Source organism: Oenanthe melanoleuca, chromosome 4 (assembly GCF_029582105.1).
Source record: "Oenanthe melanoleuca isolate GR-GAL-2019-014 chromosome 4, OMel1.0, whole genome shotgun sequence".
Classification (NCBI taxonomy): domain Eukaryota; kingdom Metazoa; phylum Chordata; class Aves; order Passeriformes; family Muscicapidae; genus Oenanthe; species Oenanthe melanoleuca.
This window is the reverse complement of record NC_079337.1, coordinates 19466927-19485186: the sequence shown is the minus strand read 5'-3', so window position 1 is coordinate 19485186 and position 18260 is coordinate 19466927. Positions and strand designations below refer to the sequence as shown.

At 45.3% G+C, this 18260-nt stretch overlaps 1 protein-coding gene across 2 annotated transcripts in view; it reads left to right on the top strand.

Moving 5' to 3' along the window:
• UNC5C (unc-5 netrin receptor C) overlaps positions 1-12872 on the top strand; it is a 241245-nt gene extending 228373 nt beyond the window's left edge. For both annotated transcript variants that reach the window (XM_056489838.1, XM_056489837.1), the window contains 5 exons: positions 457-690; positions 5602-5751; positions 5966-6130; positions 9763-9941; positions 10083-12872. In XM_056489838.1, coding sequence (XP_056345813.1) covers positions 457-690; positions 5602-5751; positions 5966-6130; positions 9763-9941; positions 10083-10248 — 894 coding nt within the window. In that variant the 3' untranslated portion in view covers positions 10249-12872. The remainder of the gene's footprint in view (positions 1-456; positions 691-5601; positions 5752-5965; positions 6131-9762; positions 9942-10082) is intronic.
• The last annotated feature ends 5388 nt before the right edge of the window (positions 12873-18260 follow it).

The following is an 18260-nucleotide window of genomic DNA, read 5'->3' as shown; positions in this document are numbered from 1 at the left end:
TATTTCAAATAGATGTGGTATTTGGCCATCACAGAGGTTACTTCCTTCCTTGAGTTTTTATAACTCCTTATTGTCGTGCTTAGGAGGTGAAGGGCAGTTATTTATTCAGCATGCCTGAGACTACTGATGCTAAATCATGGTCACCAAATGATTAGTTCTGCAATATCTCTTTCAGTAAAGTCTTGGTGATATTTTCATTATTTGCCTAACTCTGCAGGAGTGCTTTTAAAGGGGGAGTTTTCAACCTCCAACATCATCACCAGCACCCCAGAGAAACCTGCTCCCTGTGCCTACACAGGAGAAAAGCAGGAAGCAGGACTTTTAGACCCTGATTAATCTAAGGGGCAAACAGCAAGCACTTTTTGCATCATCCAGGCTTGAGAGGGGCAGTGCTGCCTGAAAGGAGAGTAGCTCTGGGGGGGTCACATGCTGTAACTTGGCCTTTTTCTCTCTTAGGATGTGGTGGTGGTCGGAGAGGAAAACTTCACTACCCCGTGCTATATCCAGCTGGACCCGGAGGCCTGCCATATCCTGACAGAAACCCTCAGCACCTATGCCTTGGTGGGACAGTCCATCACCAAGGCAGCAGCCAAACGTCTCAAACTGGCCATCTTTGGGCCGCTGTCCTGCTCTTCCCTGGAGTACAGCATCCGGGTCTACTGCCTCGACGACACGCAGGATGCTCTTAAGGTGGCTCTTGCTCTCTGGCTTGCTCTCCCTCTCCCTGCCCAGTTGTCACAGGACTGCAGTCATAGCAGAGCCTGGACCCTCTCTCCATGTATTCATGCTCCCTGGGTTATTTTTCTGATTAGAAGAAGGGCCTGACAGCAAGCTGCTGTTTCACAGTTTAACCCTCACACACTATAAATTGTCCTTTGCATAGGGATCTCACACTATTTTCCGCCCACCAGTCTTTTTCCTTTGTTTACCTGTATCATATCCTGAATCCTGAGGTTTTTGCATTATTAAAAGGCCATAAGGTACACGGGGCTTCATTCGTTATTCATGTATTTTTAATGCTAAGTGCCAGCTCCCCAGAGATGGGGAAACATATAAATGCTTCTTTGTAAATAGTTGATAATGATAAAAGAAGCTTCTGGCCCGTTAATCACTGCCTGCTTTCATACTGCTTTATTACACCTCTTCACGTGCAGCTTTTGGTGCTGGGAATTCACAACTGGAATAAAGCAAAGCTGCTGCTGTCCCTAACTGGATAACCTTCCTCTCCCTGCATAATCCACACAAGCACACACTCACTGCATGCAGATGGGCAGAGAGGTAACCACACTTGCTGTTTCTCTTTATAAATACCTGTGTTTATACAGAAGATATCTATAATGGATGCACTCATGAAATATGTAGCTCCAATGCACAACTGAGTTTATTAAAAGGTGGGGTTTTCCTTTAGCTGTAGGTAGTGCAACTTCTTTGCAGCAAAGTGATTTCAAAGCCTGACTAAGCAGAGTCATCCTGCTGCTGTGCATGCCTTTGTTTCCCCAGGTCTAGGTGGGAGTTATTGGGATTTAATTCAAGTACACTGGCTGGGGGATGTTTGTTTTTCAGAATGGTGGCTTCCATCACAGAGAGCAGCACATTTGGCTGTCCTCCCTGATACTGTCTGATACTGCCCCTACCTAGGCTTTACTTGTATGTGTAAGAAAGGCAACAAACTGTAAGGGTTGAAGCAGACACATGGTTTTGTCCTCTGGGAGCTTGGTCTCTGCCACTGCATTGGTGTAACCAGCCTTTTAGAAACAATTATTTTCCCTTTTGTTTTCCCCCATCTTAAAAAAATAAAAATAAAAAAAAAAGTGAAAAAGATCTTTCATAGCAATCAAGCTTCAAAGGTCCTGATGGTTTTATGCCTGTGCTGCATAATACAATTTTCCATGGGTTTGACAAGGCCTGAGGTAATAATAACTGAGTTGGAGGGGCCTTGGCCAGCCAGCTAATGCAGTCAGAGCTGAGGAATCTAATTAGGAATTACTCAGGAGCTGTTGGTCTGTTACTAATAGACTGTAGGGAGAGTTGTGTGGTAAAGTTAATCCAATTCAGTGCAACAGCAGAAGGGATCAGGAAAGGCACACAGGGGAACCATCCTTCACCTGAGAAGCTGCAGCCAAAATCTGGGAGGGCAGCAGGTCAGTCCTTGGGCTCCTGCTGCAGTTACACCCCAAAGTGAGACTGCAGTTTAGTGAGGAAAGGTGAGCAAAGTCAGGAGGCCACCTTCCCCCTCAGTCCCTACTGCTTTTTTACATCAGGTTCATGCATTTTAATTTTCTTTCTCTTTGGCATGTCTGCCCCAAGACTGGGGGGGCACCCATGGGGTTCAAGACCCAGCTGGCTGGTGGTTTGCATGAGGACATGCACATCTACTTGCTGGCCACAGACCCTTATGAATGCATGAGCTGCACTTTGGAGGTGTAAGGTCTGGGGAAGGAGAAGATTGAGGGAAAAGAAGCCTAGACCAGCTGTAGATGAGTAAAACAGATGTAGATGGAAGGGCTGGCTATGGACCAGTGGGTATAGGCAGGCATGTAGAAGTGGTACATACAAACCAGCATGTGCTCAACATCCCACAGCTAAACAGTGTTGTGTACACTCAATATATGACTGTTTAGATAGGAGAAAAAAAGGTTGGGGCATTTGGCACGTGCTTTCACAGCAGCTGGTGCTGCAGCAGCCCTGCTGTGCTGGGAGGTCATCCCTGGCACTGCTGCACTGCCAAAGGAAAGGCATTCACTGGGCAACTACCACTGGGTGTGGGGACAAGGCATGCAGGCAGGGCTGGGCCAGCAAGTCCTGGGGTTTAGAGGTATTTTGGAGAGGAAAGAAAAGCTGTAAGCAGCAGGTGAAGCACCAGCTGCAACATCTCCATATCTTGAGGCTGGTTGCTGTGGGCAAAGCACAGCAAGGGTAGGGAAGAGCAATATTCCCATATTGCACTGCCTGAGCTTTGGAAGAGCCTTTGTAGGGGATTGTGTGTATTTTTGAATAGCAACCAAATGCATTCTGTTATTATTTACAGCTAGGAATGAGCGTGCCATATGCTGAATGTGTTTTAACAGCCACCAAAGGAAGACAAGTAGTTGCAGTATAAAGCACAGTGCAGTGTTTATCCAGCAGACTTTTCCCTCTCATCATGCAGAGTAAGCACTTGCAGCTGAGCTGCCAGCACCCACAGTACAGTAGGGAAGTGGAATGGTTTGCCATCAATAAGGGCTCAGTTATTGTGGGAGCAGCTTAGTGAGGTTCCTGGCTGTGGAGCAGCAGGGGCTCAGTGCTGATCACACATGCAGCATCCTCTGCCCCACAGGGTCCTGAGCCACCTGGATGGGATGCTCACAAAAATGATTTTTGGGCAAGGATGAGAGGAGTTGTGACCTTGAGCGCTGGCCTCTTTTTTTAAGGCTAATTTTTGCACTTTGAAGGGGATGTCCAAGATTTAAAAAAAAATAAAAGAAAGAAAAAGAAAGTGATAATAAGATAAAGAAATCCCTCTGCTTTGCTGTCTTTGTTGATGTGTGGCTTTGAGATTGAGGGATGTGACCTGTGTGTGGCAGCCTGGCAGGGGCAGAGCAGCCAGGTACATGGAAACAGCTGCCTCCCACACTGGGGCATGTGAAGGACTTCAGCTGTAGCAGGGTGACCTGTCTTGTGCTGTGCAGTAGCTGTCTTCAAAAAAAACAACACCCCAAAATGGGCACAGTAGGCCTGTGATCTTCTCTCTGTTATTTAATGTGTATTTTTCCTTTTATTGAAGAAAGGCACAGCCTGGACTGAACACTGTTGTTTGCTTTAACAAGGAGGGCCAGGTTGTGGCTGTCCTGGTGTCAAGGTGATGGAGTGATGCCTTACACATCTCCCTCTCCTAGGAAATAACTCCTGCCTTGCAGGGTGCTGAGAGACAGTGGGCAGGGTGACCACAGCCACCTCAGCATGGGCAAGCAATATGCTGCTCAGGTTTTGGCTCAGGAGGACACACAGGTGCCAGCCAGCAGGATAAGCACTGCTCTAAAAACAAAAAGCTGCATGGCAGGAACCAGCCAGCGTGTTTGAAGGGCTATGCAAGTCATGGCTTCAAATTAAATCTGAATTAATTAGCTAAATGGCATGGGAGAAGCACAGGCTGCTTAGCATCCTCCAGTTAGAGCATGTGGAAGGGCTACAGTGGCCCAGAGTGGCTACCAGAAGTGGGATGTTGAAACTAGAGACACAGATCTGGTGGGTGGGATGGTGCAGCATCAAGCTGCAGTTTTCCCCTATGGTGGTGCAGCTCCCAGAGCAGGTGCAGCATGGGCTGGAGCAGTTTCTCAGCACCCCTGCCCTACATGCCTGAGAGCTGGCATCTGAAATTACCTCACACAGTTCCACAAGTCATCTGGACCTTCCAGGGAGGTAATTGGAACATAATGAAGATATGTAGTAATCAGATAATTACTATCGATTGCTCTTTAGACATCTTGATGAAGTAATTAGGTGGCACTGGAAAGAGGCTGGAACTGATTCATTGGCATAACCTTAATCTGAAAGGTTTCCTGATTTTGTTTCTTTTCCTCTAATGGCCAATAAAAGAACATTGTTTTAGCTTCAGGGCCTGCCAGATGCTTTTCTTATATGCTTACTACCTCCCTTAATTGGGGCAGGAGCAGCTTAGCTAAAATGGGGGCTCCTTTATTTGGGCTGGAGCAGAATCCCAGTTTTGTGTGCCCCTGTATTCCTTGAGCATCTCCATGATTGTCTTTGGCCACATGAGACTGGTTGGCTGGTTGACTCTTTTATGAAATGTGACTGAGATTGTCTATGTTGGCTTCTAATGGGGCTCATGGAGGTGCCTTTATACTTGCTTCTTCCATGTGGTCCACAGTTAGGCTGTTTGTAGCAAACATTCCACTGTGGTCTTATTAATTACAAGCTTATATTTAGCTTCATAGAATAACCAGACTCTTGGCTTGCTAGCTTTTAATCACATGATCAATATTTCACTAGTCCTGAGCCTGTGTATTTGTTTGAACAAAATGCTCCATCCCAGTGTCTTGTGCTGTTTCCATGCCACCCTCCTGGACAGTGTCAGGGTAGGTGTCTGTTATCTCCTGCTCTGTCACAGGGCACTTCCTCAGGAGGCATGAGCTGACAGACCAGTGGTATGCACAGGTCCCATGTCAGCAGGACCTGCACAAAGAGTTTCCAAAAACAAGAAAGTGAAGCTACCATTAGATGTCCATTTTGATGAGCAATGGAGATTGATCTATTCCTGTACTCAAACAGTGACTGCATGCAAAGTCTTTTTATTCCATTTAAAAGTAGAGAACTGAGCTTCTGCTTATAGGGCATGAGAGAACACTGTGCCTCCCAGAGGAGAGGTGCTTGCATCCTTACTGGGCTGCTGCTGGATGAAGGAGGTAGGAGGGTTATAATCAGATCAACTAATGCAGTTCCAGTTCACAGACACACACAATTCTGTGCTATGCCTGTGTATTTTTTTAAATTTGTATTACACAAATTGCAGCATCAACAGAACAGAATCTTGAGGGCTCAGAAGGCCAGTGTGCTGTCTTGATGAAACCTGACCACTTTCTTCTTTTTATCCCAATACTGCAGGAGGTCCTCCAGCTTGAGCAGCAGATGGGTGGGCAGCTTTTGGAAGAGCCTAAAACTTTGCATTTCAAGGGAAGCACCCACAACCTCCGTCTGTCCATTCATGACATTGCCCATTCTCTCTGGAAGAGCAAGCTGCTGGCTAAATACCAGGTGAGCATAACAAAACATGCACACTGAATGCTAGCAGTGAGGCTTAAAGAAATACTGTCACACACAGTGTTTAAGAAACACCAGTAGTTAAGCTGTAGTTCCATGGACATTTTTTTCCCCTGGACAATTTGCAGTCACGTTAGCACAGTCACACTGCATCTATGCCTTGGTCCCACATTCCCCCCTGACTCTACATTTTGCTTTCCTCCTGCAGGAAATTCCCTTTTACCACATCTGGAGTGGATGTCAGAGGAACCTGCACTGCACCTTCACACTGGAAAGGTTCAGTCTGAATACCCAGGAGCTGGTGTGCAAACTGTGTGTGCGGCAGGTCGAAGGAGAAGGACAGATCTTCCAGCTCAACTGCTCTGTCTCAGAGGTAAATAACATTTGTGTACTTTTCTATCCAACTGCAGGAACATGGGGTGGCTAAGAAGGTAAAACCTTTCTCATTGTTACCTCTTTAGTGCTTCCCATTTTGCTCCTGACTGCTAGAATGGACATAAAGAATAGCTTAAGTTGTTGCTTTGTCTCTCCTGTTGCAATTTTCCTTAGTTTCTCTCATCTGGAAGGAAGCATCCCTCCTTCAAGGGTGGGAGGAGAGCAGCTTTGGTCTCTCTACTAGTGCTGCCTTTCTGGGTCTAGGTGGAAGAGCTCTTTGCCTACCATGCCCTACAACATCTCTTGAAGCTCTTATGGTCCTGTTTCCTTGGCAGTCCATGAGACCCTTCATGCCTGACAATTCCCTGGAGAAAAAGAGAGTAGGAACATGTCAGTGCTATGTGTTCAATGAGCCACTCCCCTCTGATCCCATGTAATAGCTGCTGTGCAGTAGGAAATACCAGATGGTCTGGTTGCAGTGAACTTTTCTCCTCATATTTTGCTACTACTGCAAATCCTGAATTTTTCTTTGGCAATTTTTCTTTTGATGGCTGACATTTTCCAGAAGAAATACTATCATAAGTTTGTGGACATCTTTGCCAGTGCTGTGCAGCACCTTGCTCCATGAGGCAGTCAAGATTGGAGCTGAGATGGAGCAACAAATTCAGGTGTGAAGTGGCATAGACTGAATATGCTGGCAGGTTTTATCCCTGGTACCCTTGGCAGCAACGAGGAGCAGACTCTCAGGCAGCAATTGCTGCTGGCTGTCTTGGGGAAGGGCTGAGAGAGCAGAGACAAAAGTTACTTGTGCTGTAGGGCTCTGACAGTGAGCACCATTACCCATAACATCTGCTTGGTTAGTGGGTGTAAAGCTACAGATTCATCTGGGGACTGCACAGCATTAAGGACAGATGGTAAAACAAGCATCATAAACAATTATTGTAATAAGTGCTGCATTGAGGTAATCACCAATTTAACCTCACAGAGAAAAGAAAGAACTGAAAGAAACTTTAATGAAATGCAAGTATACACTATAATCATCTTCAGCTGCTTGTGTGTAATAGGGCCTGGTAATAGATTCAGAGGGAACAGGATAATATTCTTGTCTTGTGCTGTGATCCTATCCATCAAGGATGAATAGAGGGAGTGAACAATACCACTGTGATCAGAGCTGCCTCCTGCAAAATTACTCCTTGTGGTTGACACCTTGTGATATTCCCAAACTCCAGCAAGGAACAGGAGGACCTTGGGCTGCTAAGAGCTGGAATACAGGGTCAACTAGACCCTGTAACTCAGAGATTTGATGAAGGGGTAATCATCTGAAAGGGTAATAATGCAACTTGGAAACCAATGTATGCTTCTGGAAGTGTGATAAAGACATCAGACCAAGAACCACAGCTCTGTTTCCTCACATTTTCTTCTGAGGTTAGGCTAGTGATATCCAGCTAGGGGTTAGGCATTGCAGGACTGTGCTGGCATCTTTCCCTGTTGCTGGATCTGTCCCTCTGCCACTGCCACCCTGTGATAAAAATTCAGTAACACAGTTTCCTGCATCCTCCCTTGATGGGCTTTCTTTTTAGTCCTCTGCAAAGGATATAAAACTTCTGCAGATTAAACTGTCTTATACTGGCTTTATACAGTCTCTACCACTGGGACTTCAAAAATACAAATGCAGTGAGTGCCAAAACATGCACATTTGCAAAGCAGGAAGAAAATTGTGATAAAAGTATCCCATGATTCATTTTTGAAGCCCTGCCTTTATCTTGTGCCATTGATACTCACACAAAAGAGCCACAGGGCAATGCTTGCAGATACCTGGGCCCCTTCTGCAGCAATCCTGAAGCCCCTGGAGCTTCAGGCCACCTGGAGAGCCAGGGCAGCACTTGTGTCCTTTGGCCCAGAATATAAAGAAAGGGTTATCTGTCTGCAATGCTGCTGCCACCACCCCACTGCCACTTCCAACCTCCCAGTGCAGGTGGGACTGCACTGAGCATCAGCATCAGGCACACCATTTTCCTGGCTCTTTGGCAGTGCCTGCTGCCAGGTTGTTGGGCATTGGGGTTGGGACAGGCAGTGATCCAGGGCCTTGGCACCCAAGCACAGGTGCCACATTCAACATGTTAATTGAGGACATTACAGGGTGGCATAAACCTTCCTTGGTTAGAAATTTCACTGATTGCCTAAAATGGCATGTCTTTATGAAAAACAAAACAAAACAAAACAAAACAAAACAAAACAAAACAACAAAACAAACAAACAAAAAAAAATCATATTTATACAGTGGAAGAGAATTAATTGTTGTAGATAAAAGAGTGGAGGCAGAGGGTTTAATTCTGTGCATTGCTCATGGACACTGGCTCTCCCCTTTCCATTTCTGAATATATTTTTAGGGGGCAAACCAGAGATTGCATAGGACTGTGAGCATCTCCAGCAAAATCCTTGGGGGGTTTGTGATTGCAGCTTCAGTCAGGAGCCACCTGGCTTTAAGGCTGTTTCAGGTATTACAGCTCCTTCCCAACAGCCAGTTTGACACCAAGCAACAAGACAGTTCACAGAGGAGAAAACAAATTTACATTTAATGACAAATCTTTAGCATGAGTGTTTCTGGCTGCCTGGGGCTGTGATTTGGCAGAGGGGAAGGAGAATCAGCTCCCCCATTTCTACTAGAATAGAATACCAAATTGTGAGATAGACTGAGCAGCATTAGGGCAGAACCAGCCACATTTGCTGCTTTTTCCATCATGGTCCCTGCAGGACCTCACTGCTCCTAAACAAACCCAGCCATCCAAATTGACCAGCTATCAGTGTCCCACCAGCTACCATGCCTGTGGGCACTAAATCCATCCAGACCAAAGAGAAGCCAAAATCCTTGCCCAGAAGAGCCAACTGCTGTTATTCCCAGTGGTGTTAGCAGTGGTGTCATGGGGACCCCTCCAGCTGGGAGGACCACATCACAGACCATCAGCACAACACCTGCAGGGGACAAGCTGGCTTTGGAGATGGCTTTTCCCTTGAAACACGTGCTGCCACACTGCCTTGGAGCACAGCACGTGTCCTGGGGAGAAGAGGCAATGCCTGCCCTCACCTACACCACCCCCTGCCCTGATCACACGCTCTCCATCTATTTCCAGAGTCAAAGCTGTGTGAAGATGAGGGCTCAGCTTGTGCCTGGGGTGGTACTGTCTCTGTGGTCTGCACAGCATCAGAGGCTTCAGAGAGCTTGGGTACTGCCAGAGGGATGTCAGGAGTGTGAGCCTGGTGCTTGACAAGACACTGGGGGCTGGGGAAGATGCTGGGAAGGGGGTCTTGTCCATTCTGCTCTAGTAGTAGCAACTTGCTCTGAGATGTGTCAATGTGACTCATCCTTCATAATTCAACCTCAAAAAAAAAAAAAAAAAAAAAGAAAGAAAAAAAAAAAAAAAGAAGGAAAAAAAACTTTGTCTAGCCAAAACTGAGTATAAATATTTCTGTTTTCCAGTGGACTAACCTTTTTATGTTAGTGTTTACTAGGTTAGTGGAGGGCTGCAAGTAAAAGCCCCGAGTCTCAGAGGATGTCTTCTACAACTGCCTCTTCTCCCAGTGACAGAACTGATGGGTTGTTGAGGCTTTTTTTCTGTCTCTCCAACTCAGGAGCCTACTGGCATTGACTATCCTGCCATGGACTCAGCAGGCAGCATCACCACCATCGTGGGGCCCAGTGCTTTCAGCATCCCACACCCCATCAGGCAGAAGCTGTGCAGCAGCCTGGATGCTCCCCAGACCAGGGGCCACGACTGGCGCATGCTGGCCCACAAGCTGAAACTGGACAGGTGAGTGTGCAGACGGGGCAGGCTGCTTGACAGCACCCACAACAGGAATGGGCTGAAATCATATGAATTCAGGCAGTTTCAATGCAGCTCAAAAAAAAAAAAAACAAAAAACAAACCGAGTTTCCTTTTGGCTCATTGCAGGTACTTAAATTATTTTGCCACGAAATCAAGTCCCACCGGGGTGATCCTGGATCTCTGGGAAGCCCAGAATTTCCCTGATGGCAACCTGAGCATGCTGGCAGCAGTTCTTGAAGAAATGGGAAGGCACGAAACAGTTGTTTCTTTGGCAGCAGAAGGAAATTACTGATGCAGCCTTGGCATGACCAGGAAGGACAGACACAGGGAGCGGTGATGCCCTGTTATTGCAAACCAGAATTGAAATGAAAACCCAGACCAATGAGTTACACAAGAGACGTTTCAGAGAAGAAAGCAAACAAACAAACAAAAAAAAACCAGCCCTGACCTTCACACGTGCTCTCCTTGTACATTGTCACAGGATCAGAAAGAGATCATGCAAAGTTGTACCTTGAAAATATAAATCAACCTACTGTTCCTCTCGGCTTGGCTGTACACTGCTTGGTACAGGTTTTTACAGTTTCCTAGGAAACGCTTTTTATTGCTATCCAGATATATGGATAAACTTTCTTAACAATCCCAGTTTCTATGGATGTTGTTTACATCAAATTCTGGACAGGGGTAAGGAAACTGTCCATGGCTCTTTATATTTTTTGTTTAAAGCCATTGTAGACAAGGCTATGGACAGTTGGTTGTGGCTATTTCAGCTTGTTGGTTTCTGGTGAATTCAGATTTTGGCTACAATTCTGCACATTGGTTGTCTCGCAATGATCCTCCTGTCATTGTTCTGTTTCCTAGACCTACTTGTAAAAAAAAAAAAAATCAAACCAAGAAAATCAGGGTGTGCATCTGGAAAGCAGGTACTCTGGCTGATAAGCAGGAACACACAAAATGTTCCCTTTCTTCCCCAAGACAGTCCCACTCAGCCTGTGTGGAGAATAGCTCTAAGACAGTGGGGAATGAAGGATCTGAGTTAATTTTCAATTCACACCCTTTCCACCCCTTTGCTATATGAGGGGCAAGATATGCAATTTAGAGTGGTTGGAGGGGAGGGGGAGAAACCCAGAAAAAAGTAAAAAAAAAAAGAAGTTGCTATGATAGTTATTTGCTGATTAGTATCTAGTGCAAGGATTATAATGACTATTATTATTACCATTATTACTTTCTTTCTAATATTGTCAGCAGCAGAATGAATAATTTCTGGTTTTCAGGAACCTGTTGTCCTCTCCCTGAAGGTCTTTTAAGACATGTCCCTCTCCATAATGTCTGTCCTTCCCTTTGTCATCGTACTCCTCCTCCAAAGTCCCCTGCCAGCCCACAGAGGCTGCTCACCTGGTGTTAGCATTGCTGTGCTCCATCCCAGTGCCAAGGCAGCATCAGCTGTGACACTCTGCTGATCTTCACCCACCGGGTGTTTGCCCCTGGCATGCTTTGCACCACCCTGGTGCCTCCAGGTTTCTCCAAGAAGCAGTGCTGTCCTGAGGTGGCTGTGAAGCAGAGATGGCTCCAGTCCTAATACACACAGACCCTGGTTCCTGACCACAGGAGCAAGAGCAAGTGGAGGCACTGACATCCACCACCTGATTTGTGCACCCAAGGTGGGCCTCCATAGCTTGTGCTTTGTTTTGTAGTGTTCTAAGAGCTCCTGTTAGTTCCCCACTGAAGCCCACACCTCCAGCAATGCTTACTGCACCAGGGCTGCTGACAGCCCAGCCCTCTGCTGGGTCACCTGTGTGTGAGGTGCACTTGATCTCCATGGATATCCCCAGGCTTTGTTGCAGCCAGGGGAGCAGTATTCCTTGGGCCAGTGGAGTGGTGCAGCTGAAATCCTGTGTGCTGCAGTTTGCTGGGGCAGGGCAGGGCAGCCCTCCATGGCTGGCCAGGGAACTCTTGTACCCCTACAGCCCTCACCAAACAGGTGAGCTGGGAACTAAGCATAAGGGGAAAACCAAAAATGGTTGTCACTGAAACCGTATTTTGTTCTGTTCAGTGAAAATTCTGACTTTGGTACATGACAGCACATGGGTTTGCAGTTTTACTGCCTGCCTGGGCTGTCATTAGTGTCTGGCACAGAAAGGCTTTCTGCCCCAACCTGTCCACTCCAGGTGTGCAGCCAGGCCCTGGTTATTGCTGTGCACACATGCATGTCCCTGCCCATATATGCATTACCATTCCATGTGCTTCCTGAGACTGGAGCTAGCTTGTTCTCTTTTGTGGTTTTGGTTTTGCTTTCCCCAAGGCTTTCCAGATTGCACCTTTGAAGGTAACTCAAAATGTCATTGGTCAAAGTGAAAAGAAAATTTCATCTGACCTTTTTTTCCATTTGACATTTCCATAGGCTTGTCACTTCTTGCTTATAATTTCTCAGCTCCCTGGCCAGTGAGTTAGGTTTTGATTGACCACCAGGCAGCGAGCACAAAAAGTTATAACAGGTAACCAGGCAGTTTGCAAACCAGCATTTCAGTCAAAACTGGAGACCAGAGGACATGCATTGTAACTTTCAACATCTGTGTGCATTTTTCTTGTGTAAGCCCCACCTTCTCTTGATGTGGAGATGCCATGGGTATCCTCTCAATGAACAACCATCTTCTTTTTCACCTTGGGCATCTGGTGCAGTCCACTGCAATGCTAATGGAAATTTTGCTTTCAGCTTCTGGAGGATTGGGCTGGGGCTTCCAGCTCTGCCCTTTCTCCACATCTTTTACTTACCTTAGAGAGCTAAAATGGCTCTTAAAAATAGGCCTCAGCTTCTCTCCCTCCCATGCCATCTTTAGGTGTAACCAGTTGTGTTTAGTTTGTGCTTCTTCACCGTTCCCACGTGTCCTTCCCTGACTGCTCTTCCAAGGCAGGTGCAGGAGTTGACCTGTGTTCTGATGCCTTCTGCAAGAGAAACAACTTGCAGGTGAGCAACTTTCTCACCGTGTTCTGGGTTATTTTCCTTTCACAGCATCACAGTAAAGAGGGTTTATTGCCAGGAAAAATGCACTCTCTGATTAAGAGGAGTATCCACAGATGGGGCTGGAGGTAAAGAACGTCACCCTTCATCACTGAACATGACTTGGGCAGCAGCATGACTGTCACTGGGTGGTGAAGCTCTGTTTTTCCACCCCAAAACCACCTGCAATCCCCTGCTGCACTCACGGGCTGGGTGGTTTCTCCAGCCCTGGCTCCTCTGCAGCTCCCAGCACAGCCCCTTGGGCTGCCTCAGCCCTGGCAGGGCAGGGAGAAGCAGGGGAATGTTCCTGCACAGAGCCACAGCTCATCCCAGCAGCTCTGCACCCATTCTTTGCCACTGCTGCTAACAGCAGCTCCCACCTCAGCTCACACTTCCCTGCATTAATTTTGCTCAGTTTTTTTCTTTTTTTCTGGGGGGAGTGGCAGTGGCAGAGCTCTGGCTGGTGGCATTCACAACAGCATCCCCATCCTGCTGCCCCAGGGAGGGCAGGCAGGAAGCCAGGGTGGCCAGATGGGCTCGGGATATTATTTTTGGAGGGAGAAAACCCAGCAGGAATGCCTGTGCCTGGATTGCATGGACACAGTGCCATCTCGTGGGGCTGAGCCCCGGCTCCACCGTGTCACTGCCACCACGTCACACAGGGAAAGGCTTCCTGGGCTGGCTCTGACAGACCTCTGGCAGGCAGAGCTGACTCTTAAAAGTTGTTGTAAGATTTTATGTCAGGCTGCAGGCTTCTTATCCTCCAGTTATTACTTATTTTTTACAATGCTTTTCCTTTTAGTTGTTCACCTCTGGTTCTGTACTGGAGCAGTTTTGCTGCTCTTCACAACATCTCTTCATTACATGTTGATTGCTAGCGCTATAAATAGTATATATATTATATAAATATATATAAAATATCTACTGACTTCAAGGAGAACCTTTAATTTCTGAGTAAGAAACATTTATTGGAGGCAGTCCTTTTCACCTTTTTTTTTTTCCTTCAGTTCTTCTTGTGTTGTGTTCTTGTAAAGGTGACTGTCAGTGTATAGGGTAAGTTTGGGGTTCGATTGGTTTTTGTTTTGGTGGGTTTTTTTTTCAAAATTTATGATCACAACTGATCCACTGTGTCTCACTAGACAGTGCAAGACCTAAGTGCTGTTTCAGTGGATCTTGAAAATTTTGCAGCAGTGAAGGTGTCTCCAGTCAAGATTTGCTTTATTGGGAGACCAAGACTTTTTTCTGTCTCGCTGGCAGAAATGCAGACACTCAGGAGACATGTTAAAGTCTGCAATACCACAGGGCAAAACATGTCCTTTCCTTGGGTTTCCTGCTATTTCAGTTGCTTACATACAGAATAAATGTATTTACATGCTGTAAGCTGTCATTGTGGACAGTGTCCTAATGTCTTGTATTGCTACCTACAATAGTTTATTTTTGGCTCTCCTTTTCTTCTTTGGGGGCAGGGGGATGGGGAAGGGAGGGGTGGGTGGGCCCTTAGACCCTTGTATGCTCTACCAAGTAGTTACCACAGCTCTGAGGTTATTTTCCAGTCATTTTGTTGAGGTTGGCTTGGATTTTTTTTAGTCTTGTTTCCAGGGCACTTTGTAAACAATCCTACAGAGTGTTCAGAAGTCTTTTCAGGTTGGCTCTCACCTGGCCATGAAGTAACTCAGTTTGCTGGCTTGGTCAGTATCAGGAGGTGCAAAGACAGCAGTGGTTTGTGAATGGAAACCAAACCTTTGGCTCTTCACCCACAATGACTCCAATGACTCAAAGTCACTGACTTTGGGGTCACCACTGCAATCCATTCCTGGCTTGTGTGTAAAAGCTTGAGTCCATAAAATGAGCTGCACTGCAGGTTTTTAAATGCCGAAGCACATATCTCAGGCATCCATTGGAAGTGGGACAGAAAGGCAAAGTAAGTGTGTGTGTGTGTACTTAAAAAGAGGAGAAAACAAAGCACACCAGCTGCTGGAGGCTTTTAGCTCTCATGCTAGGTATGGGCATCCTCTTATTTCACCAACTTTTGTATGGGAAGGTAAAGGTTAACACTCAGTGCTGTGTCATCACTCCAAGGTCAAATAGGCTGTATGTCAAAAGACAACAGAGTAAAAACTGGCAAGTAACTGGAACTGGACTTGAACTAAAGCCACAGAAATAAAGCCTCAAGTTTGGTAGGCCAGGCTCCTTACTTGAATAGCAGCATTTTGTTTATTTACTTATTTGTCCTTTAAACTTGATCCCTGCTCCCTGAAATCTGAAAATCCCTTATCTGAAAGTCCTTTGATAAACTGTCTGTACAAAAAAAGCAACGATAAACCCGAGTTCCCACCAGCCTCTATCCCAGATAAGTATTTCACGTTTTCTGGTGCTGATTAAATGTATTTATTAGTGGTTCAGTCTCCTCAACTCCTGACAAAGAGATGAACTGCTATGTGTGCTGCCCCCTGGGCCTGCCCTCTGCTCCCAAAGCATCCCATGTCAGCAGGGGAGTAGCTTTGGGATGCCTGTGAGGAAGGGATGCAATCAGGAGGGTCCTCCCACAGCACTGATGGGACAAGAGATGAGAAAAGCTTGCTCGGGCCCCAGAGCCTCTTTGGCTGCTGCCAGCTGGCTCTGGCTACCACTGGCCAGTAAATCTGGGAGCTAGCACAATACAAATAAAAAGTAAAAACGGTCTGGAAAGTAAACAAAATAGGAAGGAGAGGCAAAACACTCCTCTCCCTGCAGATTTTTCAAGGTACCTTGCAACAACATCCGAGCCGAGAGCCAATAACCCAGGGTGTGTGACACAGCTGAGACAGAGAAGCTGTGGCACTACTGGTTTCACACATCTGTGTGGTAGACTGCTTTTGCCTCTCAAACACATTCTGTTATTGTTGTAGAGGAAATAAAAAAAAAAAAAAAAAGGAATAATAATAAAATAAAAAGACGGTATCTTCAGTACCTTTCCAAAGCAAAGGAGGGCCAGTAGGAAAAAGGAACATCTGTGTGACCCAGGTGTATCACATTTCTCCCTTCTCTTCCCCTGTCACAGCTCTAATGGGGTTCGTGGGGTTTGTTTTCTTTGCTATTCAGATCTGGAGAACTCTTTTGGTTTTGATTTCCCTGTTGCTGTATCTTCTATGCAATTCCTTTTCTAAAGACTGACTGACTACAGGAGAAGTGCTAGCCATTGCATTATTTGTATTGCTGTACAGTGGAGGTGTGGTTTACTAGTTCTGAGTGTGCCTCTTACCCCCCTCCCTTTATCTCCTTCCCTCTGTTTGTAAATGCCTGCATTTATTCTGTCAGCCTGACATGTACAAAGTGTAAGAAAGAATTTTTAAACAGGTAATAAATTATATTTATAAGCAACTGGAAAAAAAATAGACCACTACCTTGTGTTCAATTGTTTAGCTCCTGGGAGCTCAGAAGTGGAGTCTTTTATTTAGTTTCTTCTTGAAAGAAAGAAAAAAATCTCCTCAAAAGAAATGTGTCTGCATGTAAGCACTGTGGGGTTCAGTGGCATGCCAGGGCAATGTGCAGCTTTGTCACCTCACTGTGGCCAGGTCAAGGGGGCTGGAGAGAAACTGCAATGCCACTCAGCACAGATGCTCTGCAGCAAGGCAGGAGGGATGCAGGGGCTCTGCAGCTCAAGGGAAAATTGGTATTATGTACACACTTCTCTGGAAATAACCAGCAAGGCAATTAAACATTAGGAAACACTGAGCTGGATCTGCAACACAGCACTGCAGAATGACAACAGGGCTCCAGCTTCAAGTACAAATTCTCAGAAATACCTCACTAGATGCAAAGGCACAAACCCCATGTCTCAGCATTAAGCAGTGCCATTTTCAGCTGATGCTTGGTATTTAGGCTGAAACTTTTTCACCTGATGCATGGGGCTGGGAATTCTGGCTTCAGTCTGTGTAGAGATGACTCCTGTTCCTCTTGTGCTATTAAAAATAGTAGTCAAAAATAAAGATGTGGCAGAATGAAGGGGGAGATGTCTAAAAAAATATTATGCTAATACTGAGTTCCTATAGATTTACATAATCAGCCACAAAACATGAGCAACTGCTCTATTAGTGATAACACTACTTTAATTACTATTTTTCTCTTCACTGACTTGTGAAAGGAGTGATGCTTTTTTATGCCAGTGGAAACATATGCAACATATTGCTGTTTACTTGTTTGCTCAGAGGAAAAAAAATCTTATAAAAATAAAATAAATAAAACGAGGCACAGTCAGAATAATCTAACCAGGGAAATGAAACAACAAGATGGTGCTTTTCAAGCACATGGAAAGGAAGTAGCAATTTCTGTCATGGGGAGATGGAAACAATTTTATTGGGGGGGAATGTTAACCATATACAATTTGAACAAATACAACATAACACAGTTTGTTCCCCAGGTTTTCTAATTACAGTATTTACAGGTTTAATAAGGCACTGGTTCTCAAAAAAGAACACAAATTAATTTCTTAGTCTCTACATTGACAACCTTTTCTTTAATAGAAATAACTTTGTGCTAGAGAAAGGATAGCAGTTGCTAGATGGCATCTTTTTTCTTCTCCCACTTACCTATGCCATCTCACCTATGCCAGTAAGAAACTAAACTACACTTCCTTGAATCATTTACATTTGAAAAGTGGATTTTTTTGTGGGCACCAAAGCCACGATAATCTTTACCACTGACTTCCAAGCCCTCATCAATGTGCCTCTTGAAACTACCAAAATATGGAAGTGACATTAAAAGGCCACACCTGGCAAAACAAACATACTCACCTGTAGTCACTGCAGGTGCTGAAACCTTAATAATGACATGCTGAGTGCTGCAGAAAGCCACCCATGCAGGCAGTAACTCGAATGTCACAGTGCTGGAACAAAAGATCTCCACACCTCCCTTAGGCTGTTTTTTTGGCCTTAGGAATAGCCCTTCACAACAGATTACAGTGGATAGGAGATTTGAGGGCAAAATCTGGACTTGGGAGAAAATAGGCAGGCACTAGTTACACAACTGCAGACTGTTTGCTTTCTCAGTGTGTGTCTCCTCATATATATATATATATATTTATCTATTTTCCTATACAGCACCGTTGCAGTGATTTGTCATTTATGCATTTTCATAAATAAATATTATATTTAGTGCTTTTCCATCCATAATAGTTTACTCTTAACCCACATACTGGAGCTATTCCAGACTCGCAACTGAATATATATATATATATATATATATATATATTTATATATATATAAAAACACATAAACTTGAACATTTAACATACACACTTTATGTGATATATCAACCAGTATCTTTTCTTC